The sequence below is a fragment of the Musa acuminata genome, chromosome BXJ3-7 (genome assembly GCF_036884655.1).
Source record: "Musa acuminata AAA Group cultivar baxijiao chromosome BXJ3-7, Cavendish_Baxijiao_AAA, whole genome shotgun sequence".
Classification (NCBI taxonomy): domain Eukaryota; kingdom Viridiplantae; phylum Streptophyta; class Magnoliopsida; order Zingiberales; family Musaceae; genus Musa; species Musa acuminata.
Genome location: NC_088355.1, coordinates 36,830,329 through 36,848,344, shown reverse-complemented (window position 1 = coordinate 36,848,344; position 18,016 = coordinate 36,830,329). Strand labels below are relative to the sequence as shown.

General features: G+C 41.2%; 3 protein-coding genes across 6 annotated transcripts; 1 reads left to right on the top strand and 2 right to left on the bottom strand.

The window, feature by feature from the left end:
• Positions 1 to 231: 231 nt before the first annotated feature.
• On the bottom strand, positions 232 to 5,257 carry LOC135585924 (ferredoxin-thioredoxin reductase catalytic chain, chloroplastic-like). Of its 4 annotated transcripts, none has more exons than XM_065158496.1 (7): positions 5,008 to 5,257; positions 3,900 to 4,012; positions 3,428 to 3,477; positions 3,265 to 3,336; positions 1,990 to 2,050; positions 596 to 646; positions 232 to 499 (listed from the first exon to the last, which is right to left on the bottom strand). In XM_065158496.1, exons 1-6 carry the CDS (start codon positions 5,240 to 5,242, stop codon positions 602 to 604), a joined length of 576 nt encoding a protein of 191 aa, XP_065014568.1. In that variant the 5' UTR covers positions 5,243 to 5,257; the 3' UTR covers positions 232 to 499; positions 596 to 601. The 4 variants fall into 4 exon arrangements, with proteins under 4 accessions (XP_065014568.1, XP_065014569.1, XP_065014570.1 ...); XM_065158497.1 differs by having other exon boundaries at positions 232 to 494; XM_065158498.1 differs by lacking the exons at positions 232 to 499; positions 596 to 646 and having other exon boundaries at positions 2,033 to 2,170.
• A 4,756-nt stretch (positions 5,258 to 10,013) lies between these two features.
• Positions 10,014 to 11,854, bottom strand: LOC135642745 (protein JINGUBANG-like). The gene has a single exon (XM_065159143.1). It carries the CDS (start codon positions 11,448 to 11,450, stop codon positions 10,170 to 10,172), a length of 1,281 nt encoding a protein of 426 aa, XP_065015215.1. The 5' UTR covers positions 11,451 to 11,854; the 3' UTR covers positions 10,014 to 10,169.
• Positions 11,855 to 15,656: 3,802 nt separating this feature from the next.
• LOC135642746 (metalloendoproteinase 2-MMP-like) lies at positions 15,657 to 16,995 on the top strand. Its single transcript, XM_065159144.1, has one exon. The coding sequence runs from the start codon at positions 15,786 to 15,788 to the stop codon at positions 16,869 to 16,871; it is 1,086 nt and encodes a 361-aa protein (XP_065015216.1). The 5' UTR covers positions 15,657 to 15,785; the 3' UTR covers positions 16,872 to 16,995.
• Positions 16,996 to 18,016: the final 1,021 nt, after the last annotated feature.

Here is an 18,016-nt window from a genome sequence, read left to right as displayed (position 1 = left end):
TAACAGACCATTAACGACCTCTTATAAACCATACTGTAGGCAGAGATCAGGAAGTTCAACTGCTGTTGTTAAAACATGTTTTTTTAGTATTAAACGGGAGCAGTAAAATCATATATATATATATATATATATATATATATATATATATATATATATATATATATATATATATATATATATATATTGCAGCACACAAGTGCATCAAAGAAAGGAGATTGCCCATATTAATCATGTAATAAGAAAGTAAAATTCTTCTTTTTGCCCCCATATCCATTGAACTATTCCATCGGCCGACAAAATATTTGATAAAAAAGGTGGGCAGTCTAAAATACAAAAAAATATTTCTTATCACCAGAGCCACAGGTGATTGGCCTGAAAGATTTCGTATGATACAAGAGGGATTCTGTCGGTCACCAGGAAGGACACGGTAATCAAGCCTAAGCTTCAACCATAATCAAATCCAAACAACAGATCCTTGAGAACATTTTGTAGGCCTATACTGTTACAATTGAAACACGGAAAGAACTTAGTATACGATCGAAATACAACGACTAAAAATATAAGAACCAGGTACAAACAATACAAAAATGATTACTGGTAGTTAGATTTGTGATATTGCTTCTTTGATCTCTTCCAAGGTGATGGACTGCAAGACAAGAAACACAATGTGAGTAGAATGAATGGTGGGAAAGTTGTAGGAATTTCTTATAATTATGAAGCATGTGTGCTAACAAATGCACGAGTATCAGAGTACACTTTTATAAGTGCGCTCAGTAAAATTTGAAGACTCAGAGCCAAACATGAATCGGCAAGGACACTGTCATGCTATTCAAACATCTAAATTCCTACCACACCCAAGGCAGATATATTGATTGGCACCTTAAACATGTTGGGACCCCAATTTGCCAATTATGACCTTACTCAGAAACTACTGTAACAACTAAAAATGTTGCTAATAAATGTTCAACAAAACAAATTGCAAACATATATGGATTGTGAACTTTTATCAGAAGTTTCTTACTCAAAATGTTCAACAAACAAACTGCATAAAGCAAGAAACGATGATGATCAAACAGAAAAGAAAAAGATGCTGACGAGATAAATTGACTTTTGTTTAACCCATCCTACAAAAGTACTTGGTAGCTCTGAATGCCTAGCAAACCATACTACATATCATAAGAATCATATATGTGGGAACCACACATCCTTCTAGAATTCATCATCCTACTACCAAATAGTCCAATATCCATCATATTTTTCCCCACTACTTGTCTTGACCTTGACTCGTTTGATTCACACTTAATGTTTCTCACATTTCATATGAGCATCACATTTCAGAATGGGTAATATTTCAGCAGCATCATATTAATTACTTCATCAACTTCCAATTATTTAGTTCAATTTTGTAACTTCTGTTTCCAGGTTAAAATGAAACTTGAATTACCATAATTTTTACTCCACTGCTATAAATTTATATAGAACTGCTAGGGATGTTATCGTCTTGGATGTACCTAGGGTCTAAATCCGTATCAGATAAGATTCTGAATCCAAAATTAAGATCCATGCTTGATTTCTGGGTAGTATTTGAGTTGGGTATCATATTTATCCATATCATTAAGTATAGTACTTTTGATGACTGACTGATAAGGTTACTGGGAGAAAAAATAAAGATCTATACCCACGTTGTGGATTTTTGGGCCCCAATAGGAAACCTAGTACTAGCAGCAGAAAATCCTTTGAAAAGATAATAGAACTCAATACGATATAATAGCATAACTTGGATCTAGTTCCAAGCAAGTGCATGATATGTTCTAGAATGTTGGTATGTCAAAAAGATGATCAATGTACTCAACCAATGAGTTAATATGCTCAAAGTAAAAACACACCTCAATAATCATAACAGAGTCTTAGATATGATATTCTTAGAAGCAGATTGTTAGAACCATAGTTTAGAAAAAAGACAGATTAACAATTTCATTGGTCACCAACCTGCTCCTTTCCAGCAAAATCATTGTCAGGGTTGAGAAAAAGCATACAGTGGCACTCCTTCCTGCCAAGATATTGCATGTAAAAAATAATACACCATAGCATCCATACATCAGAAAATTATCTACTTGGATAAATTTAATATCATCCATTTTTCAGCATATAATACATAATCCGAAAACACCTGCAATCAAATGATTATAAGATGTAAAAAGAATTAGTATGACACATTAATCTCGTAGACCAAGGAAACATTGAATCAATTAAATAAACTGCTAAAGGATGTAAGAAAACAACATGTGACACCACTGAAATTAGTCGATACTCAGACATGCAAAACTAAACATCTCGTGTAACAAAATGCTCTAAGTTACAGTTAAGAACTGTTACTGAATTTCTAAGCATTCTAAAAGTTCAGTCATGAAAGTACGTCTCGTGAACAACAAAGAAATCAAATCATGAAACCGAATGTATTCAGAACATTTGAATCTGACAAAAAAATATTACTTTACGTTGATCCCCATAAAGAAGAACATAACCAGTAAGAAGTTACTCAGCTTCTTCGGAAAATAATGACAAAAGGTAGCAATGACATTAAATAAAAATAAAAAATGCAATTTATCTGGGATATTCAGTGTACAACTACATATACATATATGTAGGTCTCTTCGTATACCACAGGTACTAAAAACTGGACACACCAGTCGATACAATCTGGTATTTATCAATTAGATCATGAATCATACATGGACTACAGGTTTGATCGGTACCTATTTATATTGAATGGTACAGGCAGATATTTATCGGTGATCAAAAACCAGTATGTGGACCATGGGTTTGCCCGATACCAGTTCATACAGGAAGGTTCACCATATCGGGTGTATCGCCCAAATTTTACAGCTGGAACTGGGTGTATCAGACAGTAAGCCTACCACCCAGACACTTCATTAATTTTGCCAGCATGATAGCTGTCTTTTATTGTTTTTTCTCTTTCATTCTCTCCTGATGCATTCTCTTTCTTTCTCTCATGCAATGACAGTCATCATTTCTGCCACTGTCTTCCTTCTCTCTCTTTCTCTCTGGTCCAAGCAGTAGCTCTGTGCTAAGTATTGATACAGCAGGCAAACCGGTACCGTACAAATTCAGCCGCCAGCCAATACTAGCACTGGTGAGATTTTAAACCTCACATAAAATTATATATAATTCAGGGAAAAAATTCATCTTTAAGCATATCAAGATTTATAATCTTTTTCTCTTCTTGAAAGAATAATACTTTACCTCTCTCGCATAGGCACACATGGGCAATTCCAAAATCCCTGTGCTACTTCAGCTGCTTTGTCATCATAATGCCTGATACAGAATTATCATGTTGGGGTGTTAAAGATCTATTGCAAACATATTTCTAATAAAAAAGAATAGAAGATTTCATGAGATTATTTACCTACATGGACACAATGGTGCTCCCAGCATATCTTTATGATCAGCAAGACCCTGTGGCAGTTTACAACATTGTTACTAAACATTCTAGGAATTCCAGGATAGAGATAACTTTATAACAGCTCTAAGTCCTTAATCAAGTAAATGTGATGCAGAAAAGTAGCCTACAAAAAGATAAAGAACATCCTTAGATTCCCCATATCCACCGTTGGTGACACAAAGTTGCAATTTTAGCAATTTCGTATTAGGTGGTTATAATCAATATGTTAAGTTAGCTGACAGATATTTGGCAATCTACCAAATAATAGTAGCTTTTGTCCAGGAAAAGCATAGCTTTGTTATAGCTGCAAGATCTTAATCAAATAAAAGTTATACATGATAGCTGCGTAAGTATCGTTCAAATCCATCGAAATAATACAGTAAATAAGTAGCAGTCACAAAATACAAGTGACACAATATTAATTCTTTAAAACTACCTTGATAACAACAGAGGTGACTCCTTTATCGATGCAGAAGTATGTCTCAGACTTACGGGCATATTGCTCTGAGAATTTTCTCATAATTTCAACAGACTTTTCAGAGGGTTCTACTGCATAAATGCAAATGTTAGACGACTAACACATTTCTTTCAGCAAGGGACATATTATGATATTCAAGAGTTCATAACTAAAATTAACGCAATAGAATGTACAGATAATGTCCAAAATATCCCGCCTATTGCATGGTAAATGCTTTTACAAGCTATAATATTTTTTACAGTAAAATATTTACACAAATCTCTGAGCCTTCTCAATGATCTTGGAGAGGGACCCCCTTTTCTTTTTACATAAAATAAAATAGACCTGTTATGAATGGACCCTTTTTTCCATTTGTCATTTGTGCAGACTGTAGAACGGCAATGCATAAAATCTGGGACCAAACTATGAGAAAATGACGATTGACTATCACATAAGAGTTCTTTTGGTAGAAATAGTAGCCTTATGTGATCCAAAACACCCAACTGAAAACTCTCCCAACAAATAGAAATAAAAGAAGGGCGTGGACTCCCTATTCATCGGGCTCCTAACATGTTTCTTCCTTCAACCTAAGTAACTGTTCAATAGAAGCGCAAACAAGGTCAAAGTAAGACGAAGACAAAAGGTGAGATGGTTTCCCTGTGGCATTCTCTTTCTTGTGGAATTATCTTCCCTCCCTATCTTTGATCGATTACCGAACTATACCCACAACTTCTGTAACCAAACCTGACAAGACAATCATATATTGTCAAAGCACAAGCAGTCTCAGATTTGGAAATAGGACAACATCCGATCGCCCGTCGTTGTCCGATTTTGGAGAGGAAATATCATCAAGAATCACCAATTCATCAACTGAAAAGGAATCTTTAATCAAGAATTACGTATTTTCTCTCCTGATCACTTCGATTCAGTAGTCCCACATCAGAATCTGCGGAGCCCTATCGACCAATCGATTACGCTACCCAACCGCATCATAATCCCAAATCGACTTACCGAGACCCTCATCGACAGCCAGTTGGTCAGGAAGTCCAAGGAACAATAACACGAAGACGGGATCGAGGATCCTAACCTTTCGCGCGGACATTCACGCGACGGGAGCCGCAGGAAGTCAACGAGGGGAGCCTTAAGCGAGGAAGCGGCGCGACGCCATGAAGGGCGGCGGTCCGGGGGCTCAGCGCCATCGCTTCTACTAGCTCTGATCCTCGCGGCGGCCGAATCGACAGCTCTCGCCTTATTCTGGAGGGGTTTCCGCCTCCAAGCCCTTCGAACTGCGCCCACTCTTCGGGAGACAACCGCGACGACATCGTCCAAATAACGAATGTCGTAACGGTTTCGGCCCGACCCGTTACATGAAAGCGATACCGTATGTTATCGTTATAAACATTTCGTTTGGGCTAAAATCAGTATTTTATTATATTATTAACCACAAATTTGATTGACATTATTATTATTATTATTATTATTAAGATAGAAACAATATTTTTTGATTAAATAGCTATCCTAAAGTCTACTACTAACTTTAGACTAATTATATATTACCTTTGTAATTAGTTATTCTTACTATTTTAATCTTTATATTTTTAAAAATTATATTAAGAATCCTATATATATAAAAAGAAAATATTTAATTATATTTCTTCTCATATTATCGAGATTCTACTAATAGAAATATCATAGGTTTTACTATAAAAAATGTGCTAACTCTATCTCATTAGATTTATCACTTAGCACGATAGTATTTTCGCTAGTAAAATCTACAATATAAGGAGAACTGAGATTAAATATTTTACTTTTATAAATATATGGATCTTAATATAATTTTTAAAAATGTATAGATCAAAACACTAAAGGTAACTAATTATAGGGGATAATTTATAATTAGCATACTAATTTTTGTTAGATAAACACATTTGTGTTGTTGAGAAAAGTTGTGCCAAAATCAAAATATGTATAATAACTTAACATCCCTAATTTGAAATTTGAGACATAGTAGACACAATTATGAGTCAATTATTAGTTTAGACTTATTAGGTGGTCCAAGAGGTGGCTTCTGTGTGACATGTGATGCATTATATTATTGGAAGATCAATTATGCAATGGATGCATCTTGTCTTTCTATTGATCATCTTCCCAACTACTTGATCTTGAGACAGAGATGTGAGATGTGTTGAACTAGCTAAGTCATAATTTAAAGTGATATTAAAAATTATTGCATGGCCAAGTACATTTAGGGTGGCCAATATATTCAAATATCATGGAAGCTATAAATCAAGCCAAATATATAGATTAATCATTTACATGTAGGGTGGCAAGCACACATAAATCTACTAAACCATGATATTATGATGTTCATAATGACCATTGTAGAGCAAGCAAATATTTCCTTGATATCTGAATTATAATATCCAACTCAAATCTCCACCATGTAGAAAAAAGGCCACTAATTCAAACCCCATCTCTCCACCCACACACAAAGCATCTATCTACCTATCTTATAGATGGATGAATGGATGTATAGATAAAATGATTAAGAAGTGGATAGATAGATTAGATTTTCTGAAGTTATGTTGTGCATCTAACATTTGTTGAACCAATTGTGTCTCATCCTTCTATACATTTGTTGAACCAATTGTGTTTTTGTTACTTGAACACTCATTCAATTTCTTAGGTGTGTGCATGTAAAATAATACTTTAGCAAAGAAAAAAAGGGGAAAATTATTCTTCTATTGGAGAAATATTTACATCACATATCCCAACAATGTTTTAAGCTCCCAAAATTTGCAACTAGGCATCAGACTTTTGTATCTTAATAATAATGATGAGGATGATGAGGATGAACTTAAAGAAATATAGCATTTGAACCATTAAAGAAAATTTAGCAGACTAATTTTTTTTTTGCTTAATCCATCATAATAGAAAACAAATTTGTGCTGCATGTACTTTAAAAAAAGAATGTATAACATTGCATAAGATAGATTTCAAGGTAATTTTTAGCTGGAAAAAGATAGAAGACATGGCCAAATATCTTAGATTTCTCGTGCATCTAACTGGAAGAAAATTAAATAAATATATGTTGATGCACAACAAAAAATAGTTCTTGTAATCATGACCATGGCAGATCTTTCACCATTTCATGCATAGAATTAAGTTCTTGCATACAGCCAAAAACTAACTACACTAGTGCAGTAGTAACTCACAGAAAAAGGAAGAGAAAACAAATCTATATTAGCCAGTATTTATACTTCCTGGGAATTGATGAGCCTGATTCTAATTAATCTCTGAGTCTCTAAACATAGAATATAATGACTTTTTTCGTTGCCAGAAATCATCCTTCCACAGTGATCTTTGCATATCTACTGATGGCAACTAAATAGATGTTTATGTTGTAATCTGAATCTGGAACAGAAGAAGATCATATCATCATCATGAGCAGTAAGAAAATGGAGTAAACAAAAGCAGTAGGATACATCTTTCTCCCTCCTTCAGAAGGATGTGATCGACACACATATCTATCTGTGAAAGGAAACCCTCTTCCTGAAACAAACATGATTAGAGACTGTGATATAGGAAAAGATCCGAAATTTGCTCATACAGACAAACAAATCACACAATCCCAAACACAAACTCCTTGTCACACCATGGCTAGGGTTCAAGCAAAGTTGAAAGGAAACACAACATGACCACAGGATGAGCTACAAATGAAGAGATCGGACCAAGACGCTTGATTCCCCCAAAGGAAGTCCAGGAGAGAAGGAACGGATGATCTCCTTTCACTGGAAAGGGCAAGTGCTCTGCGTGATCAGCTCCCATGTCGTAGCCATGGTATCCTCTCTCCTCCTCCTCCTGCTGCTGCTGCTGTTTCACTAAGCTTCGCTCCCTCCTCCCACCGCTTGTTCTGTGCTGGTAGGGGCGTGGTGACGAGTGGCCAAGTGAGAAGAAGAGAGGGGTACCGATGATAGTGGTGGGAAGGCCATGATTGGTGGCGAGAGGAAGGGAGAGGAAGAGAGATAGACGCCAAGCAGCTCGTGATGGTGGTAGTACCGCGCATGCTTCCCATGATCACATGGGAGAACGATCATAAAGCCCATAAGAACCCTCTCCTCCCTCCGTCTTCAAAAGGGATGCTGATGTTACCTGCTGAGTTACTGCCATGCTGCCTCTGACCAATCCCCATGACAGAGGGTACACATGTTTCCGTGCCAGCTTCAGTTAACAACAAGCTGCATCAAAGTTACACTGCCTTCTCTTCCCTTTCCAAGGGCAAGAGGGAGCATTACAGGTTCACAAAGACAAGGGCGGGTCACAGGTGTGGGTCGCCCTAATTGTGTGCCGATCGGAAGCAGCTAAAGAAGGGGCCATGTGGCAGGACACCATTATCGCTTTGGTGAAGTGAAGAACGGTAACTGTGCAGTCTCATCCCTGTCCTTTTGCTTCGACGTTGGGAGTAGGAAAAGAGTAAATGTGTGTACTATTGGGAGCACATATTGGCCAAAATCTCAGTGCCAAACGTACAGACGTTTGTATCGAAGCTGGAAAATGATGCATGTTCTTAGTACTCATGGATGCTGTCTGAAGCAGCTCTTGAAATGAAGTTTGAAGTCACACCACATACCTCAAAACGCTTACGGCTTCGCTACGAACATTTCAGCTGTGTTTGGTACAAAGCATTGGAATTCACTGCTAACAACGACAGGTGAGTCGCTCAAAGTGAGTCGGGCGACGCAGCTGAATACATCTTTCTATAAGTTGACCTACCAAAAGTAAAACCAGCAAAAGCTCGCATGCACCCAACCAGCGCTGTTTCCTCTCCAGCTTTGACATTAATTTACTCATTCTTTCTACGGAGGGGAAAGGCGACGCATGCATCGCCTTTATCTTCACATGTGTATGATGAATCTTCAGCTATCGAGCATCATCATTGCAAGAGCCTCTCTCTCCTTCCCAGCCACAAGGCAAGCCTTCCAGATTCCAACACCAGGAGTCCACTGCTACAAATACGTGAGACAGTCCCACGTCGGTGGTGACTATGAGCAATCACGGTGACAAACAACAGCCACTTCTTAAAGGAGCAATGAGTCGTATCGATCCATGCACACGGATCCAACCTGTGAAGACGATGAGCTCTTCCTTGAACATGATACATCGAAGGCTGTAAAATAAAAGAGGAAGGCAGCTTTGGTATGTGCTACCGCAGAGGATGCCCTCCCTACGGATTGAGGTTGATGATGACCCGAGGAGGGGAGCCATACGACAACAAAAAGACACGTCAATTCAACGAGGCTATCAATCTATTTTGTTCCATCGCATTGTCTTTATTTGTAGGGTGTCGACTTGCTTGGGTGTGTGTGATTCCTTTTGTTTTCCTCCTCGGTAATAAACCCTTTGTAGGTCTTGTCACTCTTTCTTTTCATTGTCAGTATACGTATACACACATCCATATACGTATAGATCTCATGCTTTTATACTAATACCTGTTACTATGGTATGAATGAGAGTATAAATATGAATTGTTTGTATTATTATCAAAATATCCAAAGAATAAGGATGCTTACCACTTGTGCATCAAATACGATCGGCCCATTTATCGGATTAAAAGCCCAAAACAAGTAGATTGTTGGCCCAGTAACAAACACCTAATTAATATTGCAAAAAAAGAATATAAATAATAAATGAATTAAAATCAAGATCATAATAAACACATGGATCACATTTTCCTGAGATATTAAGTATTTATGTTCATTAAAGCTTGTGATGTGTGTCAAAATTCATTAATAATCTGTCCCTGTCTCACTCCTCCTTGTTCAATAAAAATAATGAAAATTATGTATTTTTAGAGCCCCATAAATAAATTATATATATATATATGTGTGTACAAATATTAATATACGAATAGCATTAGAGTATAAACGGCGTTTTTTTATATGTTATTAGCCACGTTGGATTATACATCAAAAGGCTAACTTGGCATGGTTACAGCGGGCAAAAGTGGGTGAGGATCTCCCGTCTGTACCAAACAGGAGAGCCCTTCGTGGCGCCTCCGGCTGTCTCTCAGCTGGTCTGACAAGTCTTTAATGATGGGCCCCACCGATCTTTTGTATGTGGAAAATCCTGTTTTCGGGCTTAGGAGAACAGGGGATCCTCACCCCAACGCTAGCTCTTCTTTGTCGGGCGGAGGCAAAAAGCTGTTCTCCCACCCATCCAAGAAGAAGAAGGAGAAGAAGAAGCCGTTAATTAACAGAAGATTCCCTCCGGAGGAGGAGGACGAATCGAAACCCTCCACACCTTTATCTCACCCGCCAAATCCCCACTTAGGACCAGGCATGAGGAGCTGCTGCTGCTTCCCCCCAAGCCACAAGAGCTCTCAGTTCTGCTGCCTTCATCCACCACCGGCGCCGCTGTCAAGCTCTTAATCGGACCCCCATGCCCTTCCAACACGGCCAAGCACCAGTAGCGTCCCTTCTCTAACACCCCCCTCTTCCACACCCTCACCGTCCTGTCCGCCGACCCGCTGCACACCACACCCCCCACAGCCGCCAAGCACAGGATGGCCCTCCGGTGTCCCCTCAGCGCCCCCGCCGCCTCCATTCGCCCTCCGCCCCCTTCCCACACCACGACCGACCGGTCGCACGCGCCCGAGTACAGCACCGACCCGTCGGCGCTCAGCGCCAGCGCGTTCACCGCCGACCGGTGCCGCTCCAGCGTCTGCACCAGCGAGTGCTTGGTCCCTCCCTCGCCCCCCCGCCGCCACACGTTGATCCGTGCGTCGGCGGAGCCCGTGTATACGTGCCCGTCCAACGACACGGCCACGGCGTTGATGGCGTCCTGGTGGGCGCCAGCCACCGACTCCATGCACTTGAAGTCGGAGGTGCGCCAGACCTTGAGGGCACGGTCCCAGGAGACGGAGTAGAGGAGGGCTCCGTCGTGCGAGACCGCGAGGCCGGAGACGGCGTCGACGTGGTGCACCCAGGTGCACTTCTTGTGTCTGCGGACCTGCACATAGTTCTCGGGCACCAAAAGGCTGAGGAAGCGGTCCTTCTGGGTAGGCAGGACGGCTTTCAGCTTGCAGTGCTGGCGCTCCCTTCGGTTTATCTGCCACACACAGATCTTCCCATCTTGGTGAGAGCTGAAGAGGTTGTCCCCTGCAACAACAAGCGACTTCACCGGGCTTTTAGCAGCAGCGACCGTAAAGCTCGTCAGACGATCCGTTCTCGGAGCGGATGATGACGATGCTGAGTCCAAGTGGACGCAAGGCCAAAGCCTGATCTCTTGGTCGGGGCTGCCGCTGTAAACCGACTCCCCATGAACGGCGATGGCAGAGACGTAGGAGGAATGAGCTCTGAGTGTGGCGGTGCACCGGTGAAGAGAGTAAGGCAAGGTTTCAGCGCAGGAGTCAAGGGAGCGGAGAGAAGGAAGGCTTAGTTGGGTGGAGAGGGAGATGGATTTAGGTAGCAGATGAGTGGAGTCATCATCGTCAACATGACAAGGAATGGCGCAATGAGGTGCTAAGCTCATCTGTAAGAGAGAGAAACGGAGATGACATGGAAGGAGAGCACCCCCAACGAGATGATTGCAGTATATATAACCTCTTTAACTCTTCTTCTTTCCTTTATACTGTAGAAAGTTAGTGCATGAAGCAAACGAGAGTTGGAAATGGAAGGTCAGCTTTGGCGTTGTACTCTGCGGACCCGAGTGTGTGTGGCGTGCAGCAGACTTGTTGACCAACCACTGAAAGATGAACATTAAACATGGGATTAATGAATGCCTCCATTGTCTTCTTCCTAACATCTTCTTCTTCAACATGTCAATCTTAGAATGCTTTGTTACTACCCACTCCTTTCAATCCCTATCAACCAGGATCTTCCCTATAAACCAAGTAACAACTGCAGATCCATCTTCTCAGACTGACACTTCAAGAGACTAAACACCATGACTGAACTGCTAATCCCTGCTGCCAACACCAGTCACTTGTGTTTCAAGCATTAAATCATGATGCCATGAATCCATTCTTACCTCCCATCACGTTGCATCTGATAAAGAAAGTTCTGTGGATAACATGTACCATGGTCTAGAATTTGGATAACAAGGATAACTTTTCCTGCACCAGGGAAAAGGACTCTCCGAACAAGGATACATCTATTCCAAACTAGAAATAGATGTGCAGATGCAAGTAGATGTTGTTTCCTGGCTATCTTCTTCTCTGTTTCTTAGTGACTTCAACCATGATTTAAGAAGCTCCAAGCTTTGTGAGTACACATGTATCAGAAACTTTGGGCACTCTGATTCCTGAGAGATCACAAAGTCAACCAGGAGACTTTAGTTGAGCAGATCAAAACCAGCTCAGATAGCATCTTGCCTGTGGAAACATACAAGCAAAGAGGCCAATTTGGAGGGACCCGAACGTTGGAGCTGTGTTGACATGAAGACCTCAAGCATGACAAAGTCTACACTCATGAAAGCTACTCGATCAAAAGCAGCCGCCTTGTTGAAACCAAGCACGTCCTTCAAGCCCTGCTTTCCCAACCCTGTTACAGCGACACAAGAGCAGTGCAAGACAAGTTGCAGGATTCCCATGGATTGGCCTCAATTGACATGGCTTACAGCTCTGGATTGGGTCGATCTAAGGATTAGCTTTTTCCATAGAAAGCATCCGAAGGCCACTCTTTCACTGGAAATGTTGGAAAAGCGTGAGGAAAAGATTAAGGCTATGAGCATGACACTCTTTCCTTGAGAAACTATGTAATAGGAAAGGACAAAGGAAAGAATCCAATATTGACCTTAAGAAGGTGGATTCAATAATTGTCCTCTGACAAATTTTCAACCTAATTCCTTAATTTTGTTGAAGGATTTATATAACAAGTTTTCATCTCTCTCTCTCTCTCTAGAGATTTAAATCTACTAGTTTCATAGCAACAATGCTATCTACTTGAGTAGAGTAGGTCTTCCAATGGCACCAAACAGCAACACAAATCCAAAGCAGCATGAAACTGATAAGCTCCAGTGAAGCGTATGGCCCATATCACTGCAAATGGTAGTTCCATCAAAGTTCAGATTCAAGAACCTATCGATTGATGAAAACAAAACTGTGAAAAGGTTGATCTCACTGCTTCTATCATCCCAATAATTGCTGATGCCTTTCGGTGCATTTGACATGTTGTCTCCATTCAAGACTTATGATTACAGTTTTGTGCCAGACTTTTGTGCAGTTTTTGTTTGCACTCTTTGATCCACGACATAATCTGTCTCCCTTTGGTTCTCATCCGGATCTTGATGGCATTTTTGGCTGACTGTGCTTCCCGTTACTTCTCAACAATTCACTGTTCTGATTTCCCTCCATCTTCATTATGATCATTCGGTATAAATATTTCTTGATCAATCAGGATATAGGAGCACTTCATGCAGATCATGGATGCAGGTGTTCCACAGACCCTGAGACAGCAATTTACCATCTGTAAAACATTCACATGAATCATTCACCATTGATCATCCTCAATTCTCTCTACTTTTAGATTAGATGCTAGTTTATTGAACAAAGGCTTGAGATGTCCTTCTTTGATACTACATTGAATTGCTCCAAACAAGAACATAAGTATATTTCACTAAGCATACAGTGTCACAGCACTGTTAATGGTTTTAGTTACAGTGTAAGCTTGATTTAAGTGGCAGCAAAGAATGGATTCTGCTTGTTTAACAGCAAACAAATAACATTGAGCTAATCTGTTCATGGCTCTTGGATGTGTTGGGCTGCTGCTACTTGGATGTGTTGGGCTGGATTCCAGTAATCTATCTGTTCATGGCTCAACTTGGATGTGTTGGAAGCCATTTTTGGCAAATGATTGTTCTTCTATATGAACCAACAGCACAAATCACCATAGTTACATATTAAGGATGTTTTCTTCCAAGTTCTAACCAGAATCCATTACATATTCAGATCTCAATGCCAAGCCACTTTCCATCCTCCAGTGGCTGTTAAGAAGGATCTCATCTTTTTGCAGACAAGATTTAAGAGAGTTCATGTTATAATATGTTAGATAAAATCTAGAAGAATTGAACTTTATGCATTAGAATACTTGTTCTTAGTTCCCTGAGAAGGTTCAAGGAGTCAACTTCTTTAGAGTTAAGGAATAATAGGCTGGCATTCAACCTTCAAGAAGATTGAGAAACCTGCCTGCCTCCATATGCTAAATTGACTTCTGTTCTATTCTATCCTGAGAAGAGTGCAGACCATTTCACCACTTTTTCTCTGTTTCTTTTGTGGCCAACCAAGTCAACATCAGCTCAAACAATCCAATCTTCTCCCCTGGTGGTTATCTGGTCTAATCATACAAGTAGACAGATAAGAATGGAAACTTCTTACAGTTGAAGTGGGACATGGAAAACCCATTTCTCCCACGAAATGAATAATTCTTGGAATTGGAAGGGCATTACTTGTAAGATGAGGGCATTACTTGCTATCAGGCACACACAGGAGATGTTTCATTCCAAGAGGAACCTTTAAGCCCCTTTTTTAAGGCAGTATGCAAAAGCTTGATTGCCATGTTCACTTCAAACTGCTGAAGAATCCTAAGTTGACCAGGAACTCGGTAGAGGTGATCGACTCAGTATGATCTATCTATCACACATCACCTACATCATCAAGGCCCAACCAGTCAACCATGGGTTTGTTTTTCCTTTTGATGATCTACAACATCCTGCTGCTAATTTATGTATGATAGATTGAATCAGACTGAACTGGGAGATTCAGGAATGATGCAGTCAATTTTGGTTCCTCTGCTTTTGGGCTATTCAAATATAGTTGTTGCATTGATTACAAATATACAATATATATGCACATATATTGATCTGCTAGGAATTAGGTTCCCAAGAAAAAGTGATTAGGAAGAAGGTATCACTCCAATGTATCAGATCATATCACATCAGGAAGAAGACAAGCTGTGGCCACAAGAATAACACCATTTCAAGATCACACACAGGAAGATTGATGTTTGTTCTCTTGCTACATAGATGCTGCATGGAAATTGAACTTAATATTATGTAAACTGGAAGCTTTACATATAGTAATATCTCCTCCTAATCTTTATAGGCATATTTGCCCACATGCCTAATGCCATGGGAGTGACATGAGTTCTTGCGACATGCTTCTGGTAAAAGAGACCGTCAACTTCCACTTTGGACAGAATTAAAGAATAACAATGTGCTAATTGTGGCTTTGCAAAGCCAGAGGAGTCCCACACGCTACATGATTATAAGCTTTTAGGATGAACCCTTCTTCCAGAATAATCAAACTTGGACACTCAACATACACATTAATTAGAATAAATGTTGTTCACACCCTGCAGGGTGGTCAAACCCTGCAAAATGTTGTTCTTTCAGAATAAATGACTTGTTTCATCAGCTCAAATCACAGAGCAGGTAAGCAAAAATGCTAACTAAGTAATCTGATGATGTAATTAGAAGTTTACTTGTGCAGGTTGAGAGCTTCATATCTGAAAACTCTGGAGAGATAGCTACAGGGTTGATTTCATCAGCAGGATTGTCATCCATCGTCAGACTTCTCATGCATCTTCTAAGAAACAGTGATTTATATACTATATATATATATATGTATGATTAATGAATAATACAATTTTCTTGACGTAGTCTTCCCAAGTTTTCCATATCATGCATCCAAATGAGCACAGGATCTCTGGAGACGACAAGCGCCTGGCCAAGTCTGCGGTCCATCTTTGACATGATCTCTTCCTTTCAACACCTACCAACTTCATGGCCTGGTAATTCTGACATATATTAGAGGAACCAATCGCTACCCCCTTCGACCATTCCCTCTTCCTCCTTCCAAGTCACAGAACCATGAGCAAGTCCCACATCTCCCTCCTCTTCCTTGTCGCGGCCGCGGCTGCCTTCTTCTCGTCTTCGGTGTCTGCCTTTCCCTTTGACTTCCCTCCGGTGCCCACTGAGAACCCATGGATCCCCTTCAGGAACCTCTCCGGCTGCCGTTTCGGGGAGCACAGGCCCGGCCTCGCCGACCTCAAGGAGTACCTCAACCAATTCGGCTACCTCCCGGCCGCCCCCAACTTCACCAACTCCTTCGACGACAACCTGGAGGCGGCGATCAAGACGTACCAGCGGAACTTCGGCCTCAACGTCACCGGCGAGCTTGACGACGCCACGGTCGAACAGCTCATCGTGCCGCGGTGCGGCATGCCCGACATCATCAACGGCACCTCCACCATGAACTCTTCCTTTGTTCGCGGCCGCAACCTCTACGCTTACTTCCCCGGCACCCCCACCTGGCCCAGCGACAAAACCGAGCTCAAGTACGCCATCACCGCCACCTCCGCCGTCTCCATCGACCTATCGGTGCTGAAGACGGTCTTCGCCCGCGCCTTCGGCCGGTGGTCCGCCGCCACGACGCTGACGTTCACCGAGACCGACTCCTCGTCGGACGCGGACATAACCATCGGGTTCTACAACGGCTCCCACGGCGACGGCGAGCCGTTCGACGGGGTGCTGGGAACGCTGGCGCACGCGTTCTCGCCCACGGACGGGCGGTTCCACCTGGACGCGGCGGAGACGTGGGTGGCCGAAGGGGACGTGACGCAGGCGGACTCGGACGTGGCCGTGGACCTGGAGTCGGTAGCGGTGCACGAGATCGGCCACCTCCTGGGGCTCGGCCACTCCTCGGTGGCGGAGGCGATCATGTACCCCACGATCAAGACGCGCACCAAGAAAGTCGACCTGGCCAGCGACGACGTCGAGGGCATACAGAATCTGTACGGGAGCAATCCGAACTTCACCGGCGTGGCGCCGTCGTCGACGGGGAGCAGCAGTCCCGAGATCAACGGCGGCGGCTTGGGCTCGATGGCGCGGTCCGCGTGGCGGCGGGAACTCGGATCCGCGTTGGCCGTTGTAGCAGTTGCCTTCTTGGTGTTTTAGTCAGCTGTTTTTTGTTTTCTGTTTTTGTTTTCTTAGCCACTGATTCATTGTCATTGATACTGTATTGTTTTGTTTCACTTGTATATTCATACATTATCGTCATTGACACACACAGATTTCCTCCGCTTGTGCTTATACAATGAACACATTTATCGACATGCAACAAATCGATAGGGTTCAGAGCAAAAATCCGGAAGAAAAAGAAATAATAATAATAATTGTGATGAATGCCGTGGTCAAAGATTAGCTTCGTCGACAAGTTATTTACAGAGAAAACGATGGCTTTCGTAGTCTATGTTCCGAATGCAGAAGGAGATCGGTCAGAACAAGCAAAGGACAACAAGTCAGGCAATCTAGAGGTGAAGACCGGCGACACCTCAAAACCCCGTTGAAACGTAGCTGATTCCGTGTCGGCTTCTACATCGCCCTTTTGAGTTGTGTGGCGGAAGGAAGGAATGACCTCAGTTTTATGTTCCATCGATCGGTGAAGATTTACTACAGCTCTCGAACAAAGATTAGAAGTTTCTACAGTTGTCGATCTCCGTGAAGCCATCTGTTGACCCCTGTCCGAGCTGAACTCAAAAGAGTGCTCTGTCGGCTCCTTATTCGATCATGCTTTCCATTCGTCGACCCTCTCTTGCTCGCGGTCTCGCAGAACAGCAGCAGCAGCAGCAGCTTGAAGAAGGCTACTGTTCGTAGCTTGCGGTGGATCGATGGCGAGTACAGCGAGGAATCTCTATCAGTTGGTCTATTTACCTTTTGCTGTGTTCTTGGGTCAGTAGATGCTGGGGAAGAAACAAGACCTCTAAAACCAAAAGAAATATTATAGATTGAACCTTCAATAATATACTATAAAGCTATTATAAGATTAATATGATTTGATTCTTTTAAATCAAATTCTTTATGTGAGATTTCATGGAAATTTTGATTAATATTTTAATATTCATTTTTTTAATTTAAAAACTAAATTAAATAATTAATAATTTTCTCTTACCCTCTCTAAAAATATCAAAGAATATTTTTCACATTTTACACTCTTCTCACTAAAACTTAAAAATATATAAAATATTTATAAAAAAATTAAATCTTAAGTATCTTATACTGCACGATCGATTTATTTGATTGATTGTAAATTATTTATCTAA